Below are 20841 nucleotides of genomic sequence, written 5' to 3' on the forward strand. Positions count from 1 at the left end.
AAGGTTGCCTTTATGGTTCTAGGAAGAACCCCGTGTAAAGGGTTATTCTACAAGGTTAAACCTGTAGAACCCCTTCTTTCCCTAAGAATGTAGAGAACCACAGGGGACTTTACGACTTAACTTAATTTATTAGGTACCAACAAGATTATTAATGCTTTATTAAAGAATGGCAACTTCACGACTAAAACATCTGAATTGAATATCTCGTTTTAAGCTTTGCCCAGATATACATGAGTCTACTAGGTTGAGTTTCTCTGTGTATCCTTGAATGCGAAAGCTCCTGGCTAGGGCAAACATTTTAAACACCATTTTACAATATCATTTGTAATACTTTACAAAGTTTTCAAATTGCATCCGTCAGACGAAATCTAAATAATTAGTATTCGGCGATTAGAGAATCCATTTGACTGAGAAACTGATACTGAGATAGACGCACATCGGTGTGTGTATCCAGAGAGATATAGCGACAGAGGACAGCTTGACCAAGACGTCGCAGAGTTGGCATTGAGAGACGGAGCAGATCTACAGAGTTAGGCTAATTGAGGATCGGACTATTATTCACTGCATCAAAGAGAGAGTCATTAAGTATTTTTCCCCAAATGGCACGCTACTCCTTTTATTAGTACACATTGGGATCTGGTCAAAAGTAGTGTAATATATATGGAACAGGGTGCCATTTGGAATGCAAAATAAAACTGGCCCTGAAAAGTATTACAAATCCCCACATCATCCACACATTTCACCATACAGAGACAGGTACTGTATCTCACAACCCATATTATTGGTTACGTTTTATTTCTATTTACAGTAAATTTGTTATAAATATAATACATCATTTTCATCTGAAAAGCAGGTGAGTAAATACATACATTTAAATAACAGCTTTTGATCACAAGGTGGAGGAGGTTCAATGAGGAGAAGTACAGGGAACATGTTGATTTGATTGGATTGATTCGTTTGTTTTGTAGAAAATGACATGTGTGCTCGTGGGGACTGACGGCACAGTAAATCCAGATGGACGACAGACAGGTGGGGCAGGCAGTCAAAGGATTCGTTCATCATAGTATAGTGGTCAACCTCTGGTTCATATTCTGAAGGGTTTGTGATGTGCCGACAGTCTGGTCCATGTGGGGCAGTTCTTTCCACTTCCTCATCCAGGTTAATCCAGGAAGTAAACAATGCAATCACTACTGTGATATCTCAACAACAACCTGTGATTATTTTTTCAACAGTAAAAATAAAATAAAAATCTCTGTCGGCAGACAGATGCCACCGTTACCATAGGAGACAGGTCATTGTCTTTGTTCTGTGTCCTTCCCTTTCACGCGCCTCCACTGAGATGATAGACTCATATGCAGAGAGAGAAAATAGTTCCTTTCTCCCACATGTAAATCCATGGTGTTTTGCTTTGTTGCTGGGACATAAAATAGTTAAGTCAGACCATCAAAGTGGTTACAAGCTGAACTGATGCACAATTTAATTAGAACATTCTATTTTGTTTTTACATAATTGGAAAAATGTGTCAACTTTTTAGGGCGGGGAGTAGAGTGGGTGATTTGAAATTGGGTGGAAAGATGAGATGTGGAAGATATTTCTTGCTGGGTGCTTCTCTCAACCCTGTTGTTGCCAACCAATGGGGGACTCTGGAGCCTTGCTAGTGATGATTGACAGATGGTTAATTGGCTGTTGATGATGGGGCGGGACAATGTTCAGGTGCTGTTGATGATGATGATGAGTGCTGGCGTGGCCGTCTGCTGGCTGGTCTCACACATGGCTCCCTGGTCCGCCAGTTTGGCAAAGACCCGCGGCGTTCCCAGATTATAGACGCCCGCATGCAGGAAGCAGGCTCGCAGCTGCACTCGCATCACTTCTTGTGCCCCCAACTGCATTTTGAATTGTGTCTGGCCCAGCCATGTAAACGAACCATGCACCTCGAGAGACTCAGGGCTGATGGGAGGGAGGAGAGGGATGGGAGAAAAGTGAGAGAGAAAGAGGGATTTACGGCAGAGGGAGAAGAAAATAGAAAGCTCATTCAAACCAGGAGGATAAATAGAATGCAGTTTATCAGTTAAAAATTTGGTCAGGGACATGAGGAACAGATGGCAGATTTAACAGTACACAGTGAGTTTGTGTTATGTTTACCTTGTAGGTTTGTGGCGTAGGTCAATGACGACATCAACTTGAGCCAGGGAGCAGTTAGACAGAGTCAAAGTGACTGGAACCATACACAGACTACGGGGGAGGGGGAGGGAAGAGCCAAAAGAGACATAAATATATATATATTTTTACACCATTAATCATGTTCTATGCGGTGAAGGGAGACCTTTCAGTCACACAACACGGAGCTGCAGTCAATGCTTGTACCATTACATAGCTGCAGTCAATGCTAGTACCATTACATAGCTGCAGTCAATGCTTGTACCATTACATAGCTGCAGTCAATGCTTGTACCATTACATAGCTGCAGTCAATGCTTGTACCATTACATATCTGCAGTCAATGCTTGTACCATTACATAACTGCAGTCAATGCTTGTACCATTACATAGCTGCAGTCAATGCTTGTACCATTACATAGCTGCAGTCAATGCTTGTACCATTACATAGCTGCAGTCAATGCTTGTACCATTACATAGCTGCAGTCAATGCTTGTACCATTACATAGCTGCAGTCAATGCTTGTACCATTACATAACTGCAGTCAATGCTTGTACCATTACATAGCTGCAGTCAATGCTAGTACCATTACATAGCTGCAGTCAATGCTAGTACCATTACATAGCTGCAGTCAATGCTTGTACCATTACATAGCTGCAGTCAATGCTTGTACCATTACATAGCTGCAGTCAATGCTTGTACCATTACATAACTGCAGTCAATGCTTGTACCATTACATAGCTGCAGTCAATGCTTGTACCATTACATAGCTGCAGTCAATGCTAGTACCATTACATAGCTGCAGTCAATGCTTGTACCATTACATAGCTGCAGTCAATGCTTGTACCATTACATAGCTGCAGTCAATGCTTGTACCATTACATAGCTGCAGTCAATGCTTGTACCATTACATAGCTGCAGTCAATGCTTGTACCATTACATAGCTGCAGTCAATGCTTGTACCATTACATAGCTGCAGTCAATGCTTGTACCATTACATAGCTGCAGTCAATGCTTGTACCATTACATAGCTGCAGTCAATGCTTGTACCATTACATAGCTGCAGTCAATGCTTGTACCATTACATAACTGCAGTCAATGCTTGTACCATTACATAACTGCAGTCAATGCTTGTACCATTACATAACTGCAGTCAATGCTTGTACCATTACATAACTGCAGTCAATGCTTGTACCATTACATAACTGCAGTCAATGCTTGTACCATTACATAGCTGCAGTCAATGCTTGTACCATTACATAACTGCAGTCAATGCTTGTACCATTACATAACTGCAGTCAATGCTTGTACCATTACATAGCTGCAGTCAATGCTTGTACCATTACATAGCTGCAGTCAATGCTTGTACCATTACATAGCTGCAGTCAATGCTTGTACCATTACATAGCTGCAGTCAATGCTTGTACCATTACATAGCTGCAGTCAATGCTTGTACCATTACATAGCTGCAGTCAATGCTTGTACCATTACATAGCTGCAGTCAATGCTAGTACCATTACATAGCTGCAGTCAATGCTTGTACCATTACATAGCTGCAGTCAATGCTTGTACCATTACATAGCTGCAGTCAATGCTTGTACCATTACATATCTGCAGTCAATGCTTGTACCATCACATAATCGTGGTCCTTCTGTGGCTCAGTTGGTAGAGCATGGCGCTTGTAACGCCAGGGTAGTGGGTTCGATTCCCGGGACCACCCATACGTAGAATGTATGCACACATGACTGTAAGTCGCTTTGGATAAAAGCGTCAGCTAAATGGCATATATTATATTATTATTATATATTATATTACATAATTATATTGTTTAGCTAGCTGGTCATTACATAGCTGAAGACTGAGCACATGTCGCTGGCTACTTTAAATTCCTCTCAAGATGCAATTTTTTTGTTTGATAATTGTTACGTGTGTGTACTACCTCTTCTGATTGAAGGGGTGGCTGTAGCTCTCTGGGTACTGCAGGTTGGTCTTGATGAGGTGGGAGAGTTGTTCCATAGAGGGCCGTGTCATTGGAGGCGGCAGCTCAGGTTTAAACTTCAGCAGCACCATCTCCTGAGCCTCCTACAACAGGACAAACACAAATCAGATCAGGAAGAGTAAACCCCATTACCTCAAACACACTGCCGATACAAAGTCTATTCAGAAAGTATTCAGACCCCTTGACTTTTTTCCACATTTTGTTACGTTACAGCATTATTCTAAAATGGATTAAAATATTGTCCTCAATCTACACACAATACCCCATAGTGACAAAGCGAAAACAGGTTAGAAATGTGCGCAAATGTGTTAAAAACAAAAATACTTAAATGACTTATAATAAGCAAACCAGATAGCGCCATTATGCTTTTTTATTCATTTAGCCAGGGACACACTCCACACTATTTACAATTATAAACTGTGTGGTTCAAGCCCTGAATGTTTATTGGCTGACAGCCGTGCTAAAACAAAATACTTATTTGTACTGCTCTAATTACATTGATAAACGGTTTAAAATAGCAACAATGCACCTCTGGGGTTTGTGACATGGGGAGCTAGCTTTCTTTGCAGTCTGTCCGATGAAAAGTCCAGAATAATTTAATGGAATTTTGGAGTTGAAAGGAGATAGTTCCTCAATGCGAAAAAAGGCGAAAGCTTTCTGTGGGTGTTGGAGTTATTGCTACCGGATGGGGTGGACAACAGTCCATTTCCGGACTATCTGTAGGTGAAAAGCTGTTCTCCCTTTTCAAGCGATACGTTCATCCTAGGCTGCTTGTCATTTCATATTATTCATAATAATTCCTCTTTAGCTCTTGGGAGTCCCAGGAAAAAAAGGTAGACTAGGCCTACAATAGCTTGTTGTACACTTATTTGGGTAATTTTATTTACTACTACAGCTTGCTCGCTGAATGTAAAATAGAGAAACCCAAAAGAACAAGATTGTATTCATTACGCAGATTGTTGCAAAACCTTTTTTTTGTTTTTGTTTAATGAAGCGGGACCTACCAAAATGTATCCAATAGAAACATATCGGTCAGTCAGTCAGTGTGAGAGCAAAGACTGTGTGATCAAAATACACCATGAGTACACTAATGTACTTTTCTGGATGTTGTAAATGATTGAGAACAGACCGGAACGAAATGGTTGCATGATCAGACCGAGGCTTTATGGTACTCCCTTATATAGCACCATTCTTGTGTATTTTATTCCTCGTGTTACCATTATAATTTTCTTAAATTGGAAAGTCTCGCAAGCAAGCATTTCACGGCAAAGTCCACACCAGTTGTATTCGGCGCATGTGACGTTTAAGCGGTTCTTGTCTTCAGAGGTTATCAGAGGGTTAATATCAATACTATACATGCCAGTATTTTTTATTTTCAGAAGCATTAATGGTGTTCAATTCCAAATGGTTTACATTGTCAACTTACCACACAGCACTGACACACACGTACTCCATAAGCTATATGTGACTTTTTAATCCTTAGGCGGTTGTTGTCTATTAAATGTTCTGTCTTATGTTTTGTGTGGAACCCAGGAAGAGTAGCTGAGGATCCTAATAAATGTGATTTAAAAAGGTATAATTTAAATTAACCTAAATCACTGCAGCCCTAGCTAATAAGTGTGTACTCACTTTATAACAATAATACATTCCTAATTGCACTGTGTTGTTGTAGCCTAGGTAGAATAATATTAGTGTCTAAAAATCTAGGCCGAAATCAATAGTGGAGCTTTGCATGTCCAACTGCTGCAGAGCACAGCCTGGAAGAACTCACAGATCTGCCATTTCATCATCTGTGAGAAGAAAAAAAATCCTTGCACTTTGACAGGTAAATATTTATAGAGCTAATATTTAGCTAATGAGCGGCCTAATATTTAGCTACACAACTCTCATCCAGCTATTGCCGTGCACGATAGTGGTCTCCGTTTTGTTATGCGACCCCTACAAGTGTCACGGGACTCGTCTGAAGGTAACCCATACAATTTAATGGATGTATTGAGGTAGTTTTGTGACAAAATAAAGGGGTTAAAAGGTGTCAAAAAAAATAAATCCTGCGCTTTCTCATTCCTTTTTATTTAATTTTAGACTGTCTTTGCCATTTGTGTTATTCAAATTGTTTTTCTATTGGCAAGAGGAGAAAGGCCAAATTCAACATTTTATCAAATAATAAAAACATTCAAATGTATACCTAAAGTGGTCCTAAAATTCTAAATCAAATAGCTAAATGACGTGTGACCATTTTAAAACAATTCTCGATGTTTGCGTGAAGTTAAATCGGATAAAATGGAGGCGACACCGAGAACGTTTTGCTGTAGCCTCTAACTTTCTCAATTATTCATTCATGGTTTTTCTTAAATCGTGCCATTTATCAGGATTCATTTAGAAGTGTTCAAAAACATCTTATCTACTCACTTTAAAACGTTTTACTCACCATTCAGTTACTATTGGGCAAAACAACTCATAACATGACCAAAACAAAACTGCCTTATGCATCAAACAAGTTTGTAGAGTCACAAGATTGATGTAGTCATTGTGTGCTGGGAATATGGGGCCAAATATGTAACTTTTGACTACTTTAATACACTTTGAGCAGATTAATCTAGAGGTTCACGTACCTTTTCCAACAAATAGAATGTTGGATCAATTTAATCAATAATGAAATGAAAAAGTAGAATAGTTTGTTATTTTGTTTAACATCAACTTGATCTATTATTAGTACTTAGATGAAGATATGATTTTTTTTTTTAGGTCAAACGTTTGCAGAAATACAGAAAAACCTAAAGGGTCCACAAACATTCTTGATAAAGTCAGAGACCATTATGTCAAACATACTGCTTGTTTATAAAAGTAACTGTACCCAGAACAGCTTCAGTGCACCTTGACATAGATTCTACAAGTCTGGAACTCTTATTGGAGGGACGTGACACCATTCTTCCACAATAAATTCTATCGATTGGTGTTGTTGATGATGGTGGTGGAAAATGGTAAAAAAAATACTAATCCCAGGCACCGCTACAGAATCTTCCATAATTGTTCAATTGGTTTGAGATCTTGACACCCCCCCATTTAAACCCCTTATGCTCCTTTGAGACCCCTCTTTCAAAGTCACTGAGATCTCTTCTTCTAGCCATGGTAGCCAAAATAATGGGAAACTGGATATTTGTATACATGACCCTAAGCATTATGGGATGTTAATTGCTTAATTAACTCAGGAACCACACCTGTGTGGAGCACCTGTTTTCAATACACTTTGTCTCCTTTATTTTGGCAGTGACCTGAACATGTAGCCATACAGACTACTTGTTGTGGTATCATTTGATCACCATTGTGCAGCCTGCTCTGCACAGAACATTTGCTTTTACAAAATAGTATTAATGGCCTCCGACAAAATTACTTCCTGGAGACATTCATAGAACTGTAATTCCACGTTTTGATAATAGGAATAGTTTTCAGCTGGTGTGTGAGTGTCGGGTTAGAGGCAGAGATTAGAGGCTGGGAGGGTGTTTATCAAAACATTAACACAGGATGTCAAGACATCCATATAGCTAGTCACTGGAAACATGAACATGTTCTATATCTATACATTTGTGAGCCCTAAAAATGCAATTCACCTGTATGGCATTCTGATATTCAAGCCAAGGTAGGTAGAAACTATCACTAAGTAACTCTTAGCAAACCTTTGCTAAAGGCAATTCCAGTCAGAAGATCTCATAAAGACCCTAATTTCCTATGAGAAAGCGAGGATGCAAGAGAGACTGAGGGAGGGACGGAAAAAGGTGGTCCTGGCGACTCACGTGCAGAGCTATAAAAAGCCACAGGAAGAAGGAATGAGAGAAGTTCTGTCCATCGTTAGCGAGCCGTGGACACTGTTGCTAAGCAACGGCTTGTCTTGGAGGAAGGTGTGTGTGAGGGGAGAGTTAAAGAACAATAATACATTTTTTAAACATTTTTTATCTGGCAATGTGGATGAAGTCAGGCCGGGTGAGTGGGTGGAAGAGGGAGCAAGGGGAAAGATATTTTTAGACAGGCGTGAGGATCTCATGCTAAAACCAAATCAAGCACCTAAATCCCACTACTATGTGTGGGAGGGAAGTGTACCGCTGTGATGTGCATGTGATCCTGTATGGTAAAAGTGAAGAGAAAAAAAACTTCACTGATGTCTTTTGTAAAGTGTGATACGGTGTCACTTTCTCTCACACAGACACTTAATAATGGCTTGGTTCATCACCCTCCAATATAAGTCTTCATGAAGACCAAGAAAAAAAGAAAGACACCAGCTTTAATCTTTGCTGAATGTGACTTGTGACGTGTGTTACAGTGTGAGTGAGTGAGTGAGTGAGTGAGTGAGTGAGTGAGTGAGTGAGTGAGTGAGTGAGAGAGAGAGAGAGAGAGAGAGAGAGTGAGAGAGAGAGAGAGAGAGTGTCAGAGTTGAAAACTTTTCAATTAGAAAAATCTGGATCCGGAGCCAAATATCACCTACAGTACCAGTCAAAAGTTTGGACACACCTGCTAAATTGTTCTTTATTTTTTACTATTTTCTACATTGTAGAATAAGTGAAGACATCAAAACAAATTCTAAATAAATCACTGACAGTGTCACCAGCAAAGCACCCCCACACCTCCTCCTCCATGCTTCACGGTGGGAACCAAACATGCAGAGATCATCCGTTCACCTACTCTGCCTCTCACAGACACGGCGCTTGAACCAAAAATCTCACATTTGGAATCACTCATCAGACCTAACGTCCATTGCTCGTGCGTCTTTGCCCAAGCAAGTCTCTTCTTATTGGTGTCCTTTAGTAGTTTCTTTGCAGCAATTCACACAGTCTCCTCTGAACGGTTGGATGTTGAGATGTGTCTGCTACTTGAACTCTGTGACAAATTTATTTGGGCTACAATTTCTGAGACTGGTAACTCTAATGAATTTATCCTCTGCAGCAGAGGTAACTCTGGGTCTTCCTGTCCTGTGGCGGTCTTCATGAGAGCCAGTTAACTGTAATGAACTTATCCTCTGCAGCAGAGGTAACTCTGGGTCTTTCTTTCCTGTGGCGGTCCTCATGAGAGCCAGTTTCATCATGGCGCTTGATGGTTTTTGCGACTGAACTTTCAAAGGTCTTGAAATTTTCTGGATTGACTGACCTTCATGTCTTATAGTAATGATGGGCTGTTGTTTCTCTTTGCTTATTTGAGCTCTTCTTGCCATAAAATGGACTTGGTCTTTTACCAAATAGGGCTATACGCTGTATACCACCCCAACCTTGTCACAACACCACTGATTTGTTCAAATGCATTAAGGAAAGAAATTCCACAAATTAACTTTTAACAAGGCACACCTGTTAATTGAAATGGATTCCGCGTGAATACCTTATGAAGCTGGTTGAGAGAATGCTAAGAGTGTGCAAAGCTGTCAGAGGCAAAGGGTTCTTTGAAGAATCTCAAATAGAATCTCAGAAATTATACTATGATTTGTTTAACACTTTTTTGGTTACTACATGATTCCATGTGTGTTATTTCATAGGTTTTATGTCTAAAAATAAAGAAAAACCCTTGAATGAGTAGGTGTCCAAACTTTTGACTGGTACTGTATATAAACATCCATCTGTATAGTAGGCCTACAACAGCACATCAGTAGAGTATGGAGCTGAGGTACTTTACTTAGTCTGTATGTAGTCGAAGAGCCCTCTCTATGTCCCTCAATGCCCTCCACTGGCCACTCTCTGGAGACAGCTCTCACTCTCAGTAAAGCAAACCACCAGCCATCCCTCTCTCCACCTACTAAACAAGTCATCTGACCTCCCTTAGTCGTTTAAGCAGAGATGGAGGGAGCCACTGTTCACACACAGGCGTGCACAAAGACACTCCTTAAACACCCTGGCAAAATGCAAGATGTGTGTGTGAGATGGTAAGTGAGTATGTTCATGAACATGTGTGGCAGTTAGTTGGATATACTTGACATTGCTAAGCTCATCCAAGACTACTGCTGGAGAGAGAAATATTTTGAAGATTTTCACTGTCAGCATTGAGAACGTCACTAATAAAACATTCAACTATCTTTCCAACAATCTCAAAACTATATCATTCCAGCTGAGTACAAAGGTGGTATGAAACATAACATACTGCTTGCTATACAGGAGTGATGCATTCCATAGAAACATATTTTAATTGAAGTAGATCAACTTTATTGATCCATAGAGACTAAATACAGTACATAGGACACATACAGCAAGAACAATATAAAAAAGGTATACATCAGAATGATATGACGTCAATACTATATATATATATTGACTAGCCATCCATGCGCAAGTACAGTGCATTCGGAAAGTACTCAGTACTCACATTTTGTTATGTTACAGCCTTATTCTAAAATGTATTATATTAATTGTTCCCATCAATTGACACACAATACCCCATAATGACAAAGTGAAAACAGGTTGAGAAATTTTTGCAAATGTACCTTATTTACATAAGTATTCAGACACGTTGCTATGAGATTCAAAATTGAGCTCCGGTGCATCCTGTTTCCATTGATCATCCTTGAGATGATTCTCCAACTAGATTAGAGTCCACCTGTGGTAAATTAAATTGATTGGACATGATTTGGAAAGGCACACATCTGTCTATATAAGGTCCCACAGTTGACAGTGCATGTCAGAGCAAAAACCAAGCCATGGAGGTTGAAGGAATTGTCGATAGAGCTCCGAGACAAGGTTGTGACGAGGCTCAGATCTGGGGAAGGGTACCAAAACATTTCTGCAGCATTGAAGATCCAAGAACACAGTGGCCTCCATTCTTAAATGGAAGAAGTTTGGAACCACCAGGACTCTACCTAGAGCTGGCCACCCGGCCAAACTGAGATATCGGGGGAGAAGGGCGTTGGTCAGGGAGGTGACCAAGAACCCGATGGTCAAGCTGACAGAGTTCCTCTGTGGAGATGGGAGAACCTTCCAGAAAAACAACCATCTCTGAAGCACTCCAGCAATCAGGCCTTTAAGCCAGAGCGGCCAGAAGGAAGCCACTCCTAAGCAAAAGGCAAATGACAGCCCGCTTGGAGAGGAAACCTGGCACCATCCCTACGGTGAAGCATGGTAGTGGCAGAATCATGCTGTGGGGATGTTTTTAAGCAGCTGGGACTGAGAGACTAGTCAGGATTGAGAGAAAGACAAGCAGAGCAAAGTACAGGGAGATCCTTGATGAAAACCTGCTCCAGAGCACTCAGGACCTGACTGGGGTGAAGGTTCAGGACCTCTTCCAACAGGACAACAACCCTAAGCACACAGCCAAGACAACGCACGAGTGGCTTCGGGACAAATCTCTGAATGTCCTTGAGTGGCCCAGCCAGAGCCCGGACTTGAACCCGATCGAACATCTCTGTAGAGACCTGATATTAGCTGTGCAGTGACGCTCCCCTTCCAACCTGACATTGCTTGAGAGGATCTGCAGAGAATAATGCAACAAACTCTCAAAATGCAGGTGTGCCAAGCTTGTAGAGTCATACCCAAGAAGACTTGAGGCTGTAAATCACTACCAAAGGTGCTTCAACAAAGTCCTGAGTAAAGGTTCTGAATAATTATGTAATATTCCTGTTTTTGCAAAAATATCTAAAAACCTGTTTTTACTTCGTCTTTATGGTGCATTTTGTGTAGATTAATGAGGGGGGGGGAAACTATTTCATCCATTTTAGAATAAGGCTGTAACGGGACAGAATGTGGAAAAAGTCAAGGTGTCTGAATACTTTCTGAATGCACTGTATGTGTTGATGCATCTGTGTACAGTATATTGCCTCCCTTACTGTATGTCTCCTATGCTGTTTACTGGTGAACAATTTAAGTTTACCTCTGAGGATCAATAAAGTTTGTTCAATTCAAAGAAAATCTTCCACTCAGCCTTGAGATAGCAAAGCATGGGCCTGCCTCTTAAGCACTCATCTGTGTAGAGTAGACCCTTCCTTACTCATGTTAGCCTATAAACCCATGAGGAGCATAGGTCAGAGTAGACACTAACCCTGTAAAAACCTCTACCAGGCCTGAGTCCGACATACCTTGGTATACCTTGGTATGGGTCACCCTGGCCCCACAACTTACAGGGTGTTTGGGAGGTGGCCAAGTAAACACTCGACACCATGTTGGACCTTGGCAGGGAGATATAGGTGCTTTTAGGTAGTGAATGAGAGAGAGGTGGCGTTCTCCAAGAAGTCAGTTCGCTTTGTTTTGCTTGTGCTTTAGTCGCAATGCAAAGCAGTCCAGGAGTGTGTATAGTTATTCAGCTTGTGTGTACACTACACAGTTAGAACAACATGGTGATTCGAATGTTTACAATTGTTACATGGGTTTACCTCTTTCTGTGTCAAAGAGCAGGCCTCTTTGTCGATGGTCTGTAGGGCCACATGAAGCTGTCCCTCTAGGATCACCTGCTTGTTGTCCTCGACAACAAATGCCTGTAAACAAACAAATAAATTAGCAACTATCATAGGCCTTTCTACAACAAACATTAGCAACATCATTGGCCTGATGCCAATTTTTTTTTTTTTTTTTTTAAACCTTTATTTAACCAGGCAAGTCAGTTAAGAACATATTCTTATTTTCAATGCAGGCCATACCTGCTTGTTTTGACACAAACTGGAATTAGGCAAACTATTAGAATTTTAGCAACCAGGAAATGGCGGTGTGACTTCTGCATAGTAGTGCATCTTTAAGCCATGGTGCGAGATTCTAGAAGTTTCAGTCTGTCCTCGGCCCTGCATGCGCAGTGAGATTCTAGAAGTTTCAGTCTGTCCTCAGCCCTGCATGCGCAGTGAGATTCTAGAAGTTTCAGTCTGTCCTCAGCCCTGCATGCGCAGTGAGATTCTAGAAGTTTCAGTCTGTCCTCGGCCCTGCATGCGCAGTGAGATTCTAGAAGTTTCAGTCTGTCCTCGGCCCTGCATGCGCAGTGAGATTCTAGAAGTTTCAGTCTGTCCTCGGCCCTGCATGCGCAGTGAGATTCTAGAAGTTTCAGTCTGTCCTCAGCCCTGCATGCGCAGTGAGATTTGACTCTTTGGCACCAGAAAAAGAACAGATATGAGCACCACCAGTCCTGAGAGCAAGGGCCATAAATCATGTCAAAGTAAGTTCTCTCTCCTGTGAGATGTTTATACATATACTGCTGTTAATGTGCATGCTGTTATTTGAATGTTTTGATGTATTTTACCTTTATTTTACTAGGCAAGTCAGTTAAGAACAAATACGTATTTTCAATGACGGCCTAGGAACAGTGGGTCAACTGCCTTGTTCAGGGGCAGAACGACAGATTTGTACCTTGTCAGCTCGGGGATTCCACCTTGCAACCTTCCGGTTACTAGTCCAATGCTCTAACCACTAGGCTACCTGTATATCCCGGTATAGATGCACAATATAAATCGGTGAGCATATCGGAATTGGACAATATTAACTCAAAATGCCAACATCGGCCCGCTGTCTAGTTTAAAGGCGATGTGCAAAACCAGTGTCAAAGCTGATGTGCATATGTACATAACGTAAGTAGATGACAATGACGGCACTAAAAATACCTAATGCTATTCGATTCTTTCCTGAGTAGATATTCCTACTGCATAGCTTACAACAATATATACTGGTTCTTACCTTTCAGAACCACAAGTCCATTCTAATTGTAACATGAAGCTCACTTCTAGCCTGTGTGTTCTAATGTGTGGTGCTGACCATGAGCCAATTAAACTCTGTATATGGACACTTCTGCCTTGTTCTTGCCGGGCAGCCTGTAGCGAGTCTAAATACAAAAACATATGGACACCCCTTCAAATGAGTGGATTCAGCCACACCTGTTGCACACAACCATGCAATCTCCATAGACAAACATTGGCAGTAGAATTGCCTCACTTAAGAACTTTCAAAGTGGCACCGTCATAAGACACCACCTTTCCAACAAGTCAGTTCATCATGTTTCTGCCCTGCTAGAGCTTCCCTGGTCAACTGTAAGTGCTGTTATTGTGAAGTGGAAATGTCTAGGAGAAACAACGGCTCAGCCACAAAGTCGAAGGCCAAACAAGCTCACAGAACAGGAGCGGCGAGTGATGAAGCGCGTTTGCAACACTCACTAGAGTTCCAAACTTCCTCTGGAAGCAACGTCAGCACAATAACTGTTCGCCGAGAGCTTCATGAAATGGGTTTTCATGTCTGAGCAGCCGCACGCAAGACTAAGACCGCCATGCGCAATGCCAAGGGTCGGCTGGAGTGGTCTAAAACTCACCTCCATTGGACACTGCAGTTTGTGCCCATAGACGACACTGTTGCCGGTGATGTCTGGTGAGGACCTGCCTTTACAACAGGCCTACAAGCTCTCAGTCCAACCTCTCTCAGCCTATTGCGGACCGTCTGAGCACTGACGGAGGGATTGTGATGTCTGGTGAGGACCTGCCTTTACAACAGGCCTACAAGCTCTCAGTCCAGCCTCTCTCAGCCTATTGCGGACCGTCTGAGCACTGACGGAGGGATTGTGCGTTCCTGGTGGAACTCGGGCAGTTGTTGCCATCCTGTACCTGTGTCGCAGGTGTGATGTTCGGATGTACCGATCCTGTACAGGTGGTCTGCCACTGCGAGGACGATCAGCTGTCCTGTCTCCCTGTAGCGCTGTCTTAGGCGTGCGGACATTGCAATCTATTGCCCTGGCCACATCTGCAGTCCTCATGCCTCCTTGCAGCACAGCTAAGGCGCGTTCACGCAGATGAGTAGGGACCCTGGGCATCTTTCTTTTGGTGTTTTTCAGAGTCAGTACAAAGGCCTCTTTCGTGTCCTACGTTCTCATAACTGACTTTAATTGCCTGCCGTCTGTAGGCTGTTAGTGTCTTAATGTTCCACAGGTGCATGTTCATTAATTGTTTATGGTTCATTGAACAAGCATGGGAAACAGTGTTTAAACCCTTTACAATGAAGATCTGTGAAGTTATTTGGATTTTTACAAATTATCTTTGAAAGACAGGGTCCTGAAAAAGGGACATTTATTTTTTTGCTGAGTTTAGTAATGGTAAGAGTCCCTTTAATTCTGTGGTTTTACCTTCCAGAGGATGATGATGTCGAGGTCCACCTCATTACACTTCCTGACCACGCCCGCTATATCCTTGTCCCCGCCCCCATGCCCCACCCGCTGACTTCTGGAATGTCTCCCCTGTGTCTCCATGGCAACAGGAGGTCTCAGAGACTCCAAGGGCTGACACCTCCGGAAGAAGAAATCTGCACATGGAGTGGTGGAGGTGATGATCTGAAGAGAGGAGACAGACTTAGAGAAGGGAAAGGCTGATCGTTTTTTTCTCTTTTATAATGCATTCACAGCATTAACACGACAGCCTTGACAGTCACAGATAACAATGTGTTTCCTCTACATACCAGTTCATTCCCAAGGCTCAGGTCTGCAAATGTGTATTTCTCTGCTGCCTTCAAGGTAACTGAAAAACATAAGTTAAAAACAGGCATGAGAGAGAAAAGAGATTCTCATATCGACTGATATTGCTGGTAGTGTGTGTGTGTGATGCGTGCATGCATGCGTATCATGTTACCTTGCAGGGGTTTGCATCGTGTTGCTCTGAAGCACAGCTTTCCTCGCTCTCTGCTGGTGAGTTTGCAGTCTGGAACGACAACAAGAGGATGAAAGACCTTCTCCCTCTGAACTTTAACAAACACTCTTGAACAGCATTCTTACAGTAACTCAGAAAGCCTCTAAAAACAACTATCAAAGCACCCAGCAAAACCTTCCCTACAGATCAAAACTCCAAACCTACAACCTAATTTTGGACAAAAGTACCTGGAAGGATTAATACTACCAAGGACACCATCCAACGTGGAACTGAGACAGACCAGATACAACTTCAATTAGCACTGAGGTGTGAAGTGAGAGGTGTCGAAGCATGAGCCCAACAAATGGCAGGCTACCCCACCCAAATCCAGGGGCATGGAAGCCCCCTCCTGCTGTTCAGAGACCATCTGCTGGCATTTTTTTTAATACAAGAAATCTACCTCCAGAAATAAAAGCTTTTCCCAAGTGGGTGTGGCACCTACTCCAGTTGCCTGCTGCACTGCTGCTTGGATTCCACCTGGTGATCTGTTCACCGTCTGCCCTGGTTGTTGCCCCGTCTGGTACAGGTACCCCCACCACACTCCCCCGTCTCTCCCGAGCTTTTGCTCACCTCCAGCACACAGGCACTGTCGGGGCGAGTAACTCTGAACTTACAATGGCTAGCCCCGAATCGTTATATTTGTTTTCTTGTGCATTTTGCTATTTGACCATGTTTGTTCCCACACTCGGGACTCTGACTCTCTATTGGTTATACAGACTTTTGGCCTCCCATCCTATTCTAACCACCTCTCGCCGGCATTGTATTCATGTTAACTGATTAAATTGCTGTATAATATGATCTTGTTGCCATCTAATGCACATTCAAATGTCATAAATCAACAACGCAGAGCTCTCCCTGTCCTCTGCCATGCATTGATTGTATTACTATTGATGATATCTAGAAATGTGCACGTCTGCTTCACTGATTTCTGCTCTCGTAAAAGCCCGGGTTTACTACAAGCGTATTACCAACATAAGGGACGCAAGTGGCATTTCCCATATGATCAATGAGGATCTCCATATTGCAAATGTACGGTCCCTTAAACATCCGCAGGTGTTATTACAATAGTCTGACGGCCCCAGGTCATCCCCCAGGGACCAGTCTTCCGGGGAGTCATCAAATGAAGTCTCGGACATTTGGTTTCTGTGTTATAAAATATTACATTTTTGAAAAATGTTCTGCTGTACTGCAAATTTCCACCAGATGGTGTCTGGCTAACTTATGGCAAATGGACAAAACGTCCAAATGGACATGGCCATTTCTCGTAAACAGAAAAGACTAAGACAAAACCCGGTGAGCACATGTTTGGCCAAATGTACTTTTACCCCAGAAACGAGATGGCGTCGAGGCCTCAGCGCTTTTTGAGTTAATGCCCATTTTCTGGGATTAAAGATTGAAAACGGTTATAACATGCTAATTTGACTGCTTCACGTGATAGTACATAAACCTACAGTGTAAGGAAAAATAGAACCAGCCATTTATCTATCATAATATACGATAAATCCTACAGCGTCTGTTTGATGATCGTTACATCAAAGTTTTTTTCTTCTTCAAAAAAGTCCAATCCAGTTGCGGCGTGTTAACTCTAGGGTAGGGGGCAGCATTCGGAATTTTGGGTGAAAAGCATGCCCAAATTAAACGGCCTGCTACTCGGGCCCAGAAGATATGATATGCATATAACAGGTAGATTTGGATAGAAAACACTAAAGTTTCCAAAACTGTTAAAATAGTGTCTGAGTATAACAGAACTGATTTGGCAGGCGAAAACCTGAAAAAAATCCATTCAGGAAGTAGTTATTTTTGTTGGTTTTGTAGTTCTATTCAATGCCATTACAGTATCCATTGACTTAGGACTCAAATTGCAGTTCCTATACCTTCCACTAGATGTCAACAGTCTAGAAATTGTTTCAGGCTTGTATTCTGATAAATGAGGGAGTAAGAGCAGTCTGAGTGAGTGGACCCTGACATGTCACAGAGCTTTTTCATGTGCAATCCGAGAGAGTGCATTTCTTGTGTACCTTTTATATTGACAACATTATTGTCCGGTTGAAATATTATAGATCATTTAGGCAAAAAACAACCTGGGGATTGAATAAACATCGTTTGACATGTTTCTATGAACTTTACAGATGCAATTTGGATTTTTTTGTCTGCCTGTTTTGACTGCGTTTGAGTCTGTGGATTACTGAAGAAAACACAAACAAAACTGAGGTTTTTGGATATACTGAGACGTGGTTAAAAAAGAGTTTTGAATACTGATGTTAACCTTTCTGGTTATAAACTTTTTCGGCAAGACAGATCTTCCAAAGGAGTGGCAATCTTTACCAAGGATCACCTTCAGTGATCGGTTGTCTCCACCAAGTCTGTCCCCAAACAATTTGATTTGCTGGTTTTAAGCATTACAATTTCAAATAGCTCTTTGTTGACTGTTGCTGGGTGTTATCGTCCTCTATCAGCACCGGCCTGTACCCTATATGCCCTAAACCCCCTCTTGGCTCCTTACACGAAGTCTGAATTTGTCCTGCTAGGTGATCTAAACTGGGACATGCCTAAACCACTTGACCAAGTTCTAAAGCAATGGGACTCCCTAAATCTTCCTCAGATTACCAATCCCACAAGGTATGACTCAAAACCCTCAGAAAAAGGCTACTCTCCTCCATATTATCCTCACAAATTATCCCGAGAGGTATATATCCGTCTGTTGTTTTCTGTAATGACCTTAGTGATCACTGTTTTACAGCCTGTGTTCGTAATGGCTGCTCAGTGAAACGACCTGTCTTGATTTGTCATAGACGATAGCTAAAAACTTGAATGAGTAAGCCTTCCTTTATGACCTGGCCTCTGTAAACATGTATGGAATCAGATCCCTTCTGTTGAAGAACCTTCTTTTTTGATATATTCAGTGATATTGTTTACAAACACGCCTCCAATAAGAAAATGAGAATTAAACCGGTTCAGTCCCTGGCTCGACAACGATCTGGCAGTTACTCCACTTCAAGAATTGCATTTGGCGAAAGGCGCGGCACACGCATACACTCAGGCTGACTGGCTCTCGTTCAGGCAAATGAGAAATAAGTGCACTTAGACTATCAGGAAGGCCAAAGTTAGTTACTTTAAGGAGCAGTTCTCTCTGTGGGTCTAACCCCAAGAACTTCTGGAAAACGATTAAAGACCTGGAGAATAAACCCTCGTCCTCACAGCTGCGTCACTGCAACCTCAAAAGTCCTCAATGTCACCATCACCCTTGATTCTAAGCAATGTTGTGCTGCTATTTTTATTGACTTGGCCAAAGCTTTTGATACGGTAGACCATTCCATTTTTGTGGGCCGGCTAAGGAGTATTGGTGTCTCCGAGGGATCTTTGGCCTGGTTTGCTAACTACCGCTCTCAAAGAGTGCAGTGTATGAAGTCAGAATAGCTGCCGTCTCAGCCACTGTCTGTCACCAAGGGTGTACCCCAAGGCTCGATCCTAGGCCCCACGCTCTTCTAATTTACATCAACAACATAGCTCAGGCAGTAGGAAGCTCTCTCATCCATTTATATGCAGATGATACAGTCGTATACTCAGCTGGCCCCTCCCCGGATGTTTTGTTAAATGCTGTACAACAAAGCTTTCTCTGCCCTTACCTTTGTTTTGGAGGTGTTCAGAAGGTTAATGTGGTTTGGTAAGAAAAATGCCCCTCTATTTTGTGGAATTTCCTTACTCCTTAATGCGTTTGAGTCAATCAGTTGTGACAAGGTAGGAGTGGTATACAGAAGATAGCCCTATTTGGTGAAAGACCATATTATGAAGGTCAGTCAATCCGGAAAACTAGATAGCCAAATCAAGGTAGCCCCTCCAAACAAGTAAACCTCACTGATCAAACCACCAAAAGGAATCTATGTAATGAAATTAACAGCTATGCAATACAACACACCACATCAAACCAATCCAGTGGATGAAGTGAAACGTTTGTAAGCCAGTCTGGCTGCTGCCACATGGCTAACTAGTGATAGACACCTCAGCAACACAAAAACCTCAATCAAATCCTTACAAATGAAATGACGGAAAGACACGAAAAGAATTGAGCGAAAGAATTGAGAGAAAAGAGTGAAACGCCACAAACTGAAACTTCTCAAGTCAACCATCTTTGAATGGAAATGCACAAAACAAAATCTGAGCCTGAAATGTTAGTCATCCAGTAAATGAGTTAGACTATTTGTAGTCCCTTCTGAGAGGCTGCAGAGAGGGACAAACCTTTGTCTTCTGCTGGGTTTATACACTTGTGTAGTCTCCACTGTTTACTGCTGCTAGAGACCTGTGCAATGTGAAACTCACGCACCCCAGCCTCGCTCTGTAGAGAGAGAGAAAGAGCACGAATAAGTATCATAACGACCAGCATTTAAAGTCAACACAATGAACAGCAATGTCTGTCACAACATTCAAATCTTCACATCACTTGTACAGAACACAAAAACGGAACTTTGAATAACGATGTTCCATCAAACATCAGCTTAACTGCGATTGTGTGACTGAAATAGTATGTGTGTGTATGATTATTACAATGGAAAGTGTTAGTGTGTGTGTATATATATATATATATATATAGCATGCTTGTGTGCGCACGCTTGTGGAGCTCACAGAGTTGATGTTCTCCACGTCAACAAAGACCAGCATGCTGCCGTTCCTCTCCTCCTCCTCCTCCTCAGGTAGTGTGTTACTACGACAAGCTGTGGCCCGAACAGACAGCGAACGGCTTGCACAAATAAATACCGTGTGACGCAACACCCTGTGACTGGGGGGAGGAGAGAGAGGGGGAGGGAGGTAAGGAGGGGGAGAGAGAGGGGAAGGGAGAGAGAGCGGAAGGGGTTTGAGATGAAAGCAGAGAACGTGAGTAGAGTGACAGAAGGAGAGCAGAAATTAGATGGAGGGAACGAGAGACGAGGAAAGAGATTGAGTTCATGTAATGGAATAAACAAACGTACAGTCAACACAACAGAAAACATCTATATACAGTGGGGAGAACAAGTATTTGATACACTGCCGATTTTGCAGGTTTTCCTACTTACAAAGCATGTAGAGGTCAGTAATTTTTATCATAGGTACACT

General features: G+C 42.1%; 1 protein-coding gene across 3 annotated transcripts in view; it reads right to left on the minus strand.

The window, feature by feature from the left end:
• Positions 1-776: 776 nt before the first annotated feature.
• Positions 777-20841, minus strand: part of LOC118358815 (trafficking protein particle complex subunit 8-like) — a 69813-nt gene continuing 49748 nt past the window's right edge. For 2 of the 3 annotated variants that reach the window (XM_052480006.1, XM_035736735.2), the window contains 9 exons: positions 20374-20527; positions 19990-20086; positions 15697-15765; positions 15527-15585; positions 15198-15401; positions 12487-12588; positions 4095-4237; positions 2143-2232; positions 777-1947 (listed from right to left, as the gene is read on the minus strand). In XM_052480006.1, the coding sequence (XP_052335966.1) occupies positions 1710-1947; positions 2143-2232; positions 4095-4237; positions 12487-12588; positions 15198-15401; positions 15527-15585; positions 15697-15765; positions 19990-20086; positions 20374-20527 (1156 nt within the window). In that variant the 3' untranslated portion in view covers positions 777-1709. Of the gene's footprint in view, positions 1948-2142; positions 2233-4094; positions 4238-12486; positions 12589-12635; positions 13114-15197; positions 15402-15526; positions 15586-15696; positions 15766-19989; positions 20087-20373; positions 20528-20841 lie in introns of those variants that run through there. The other variant, XM_052480007.1, reaches the window with a different exon arrangement.

This window comes from Oncorhynchus keta, chromosome 26 (assembly GCF_023373465.1).
Source record: "Oncorhynchus keta strain PuntledgeMale-10-30-2019 chromosome 26, Oket_V2, whole genome shotgun sequence".
Classification (NCBI taxonomy): Eukaryota; Metazoa; Chordata; class Actinopteri; order Salmoniformes; family Salmonidae; genus Oncorhynchus; species Oncorhynchus keta.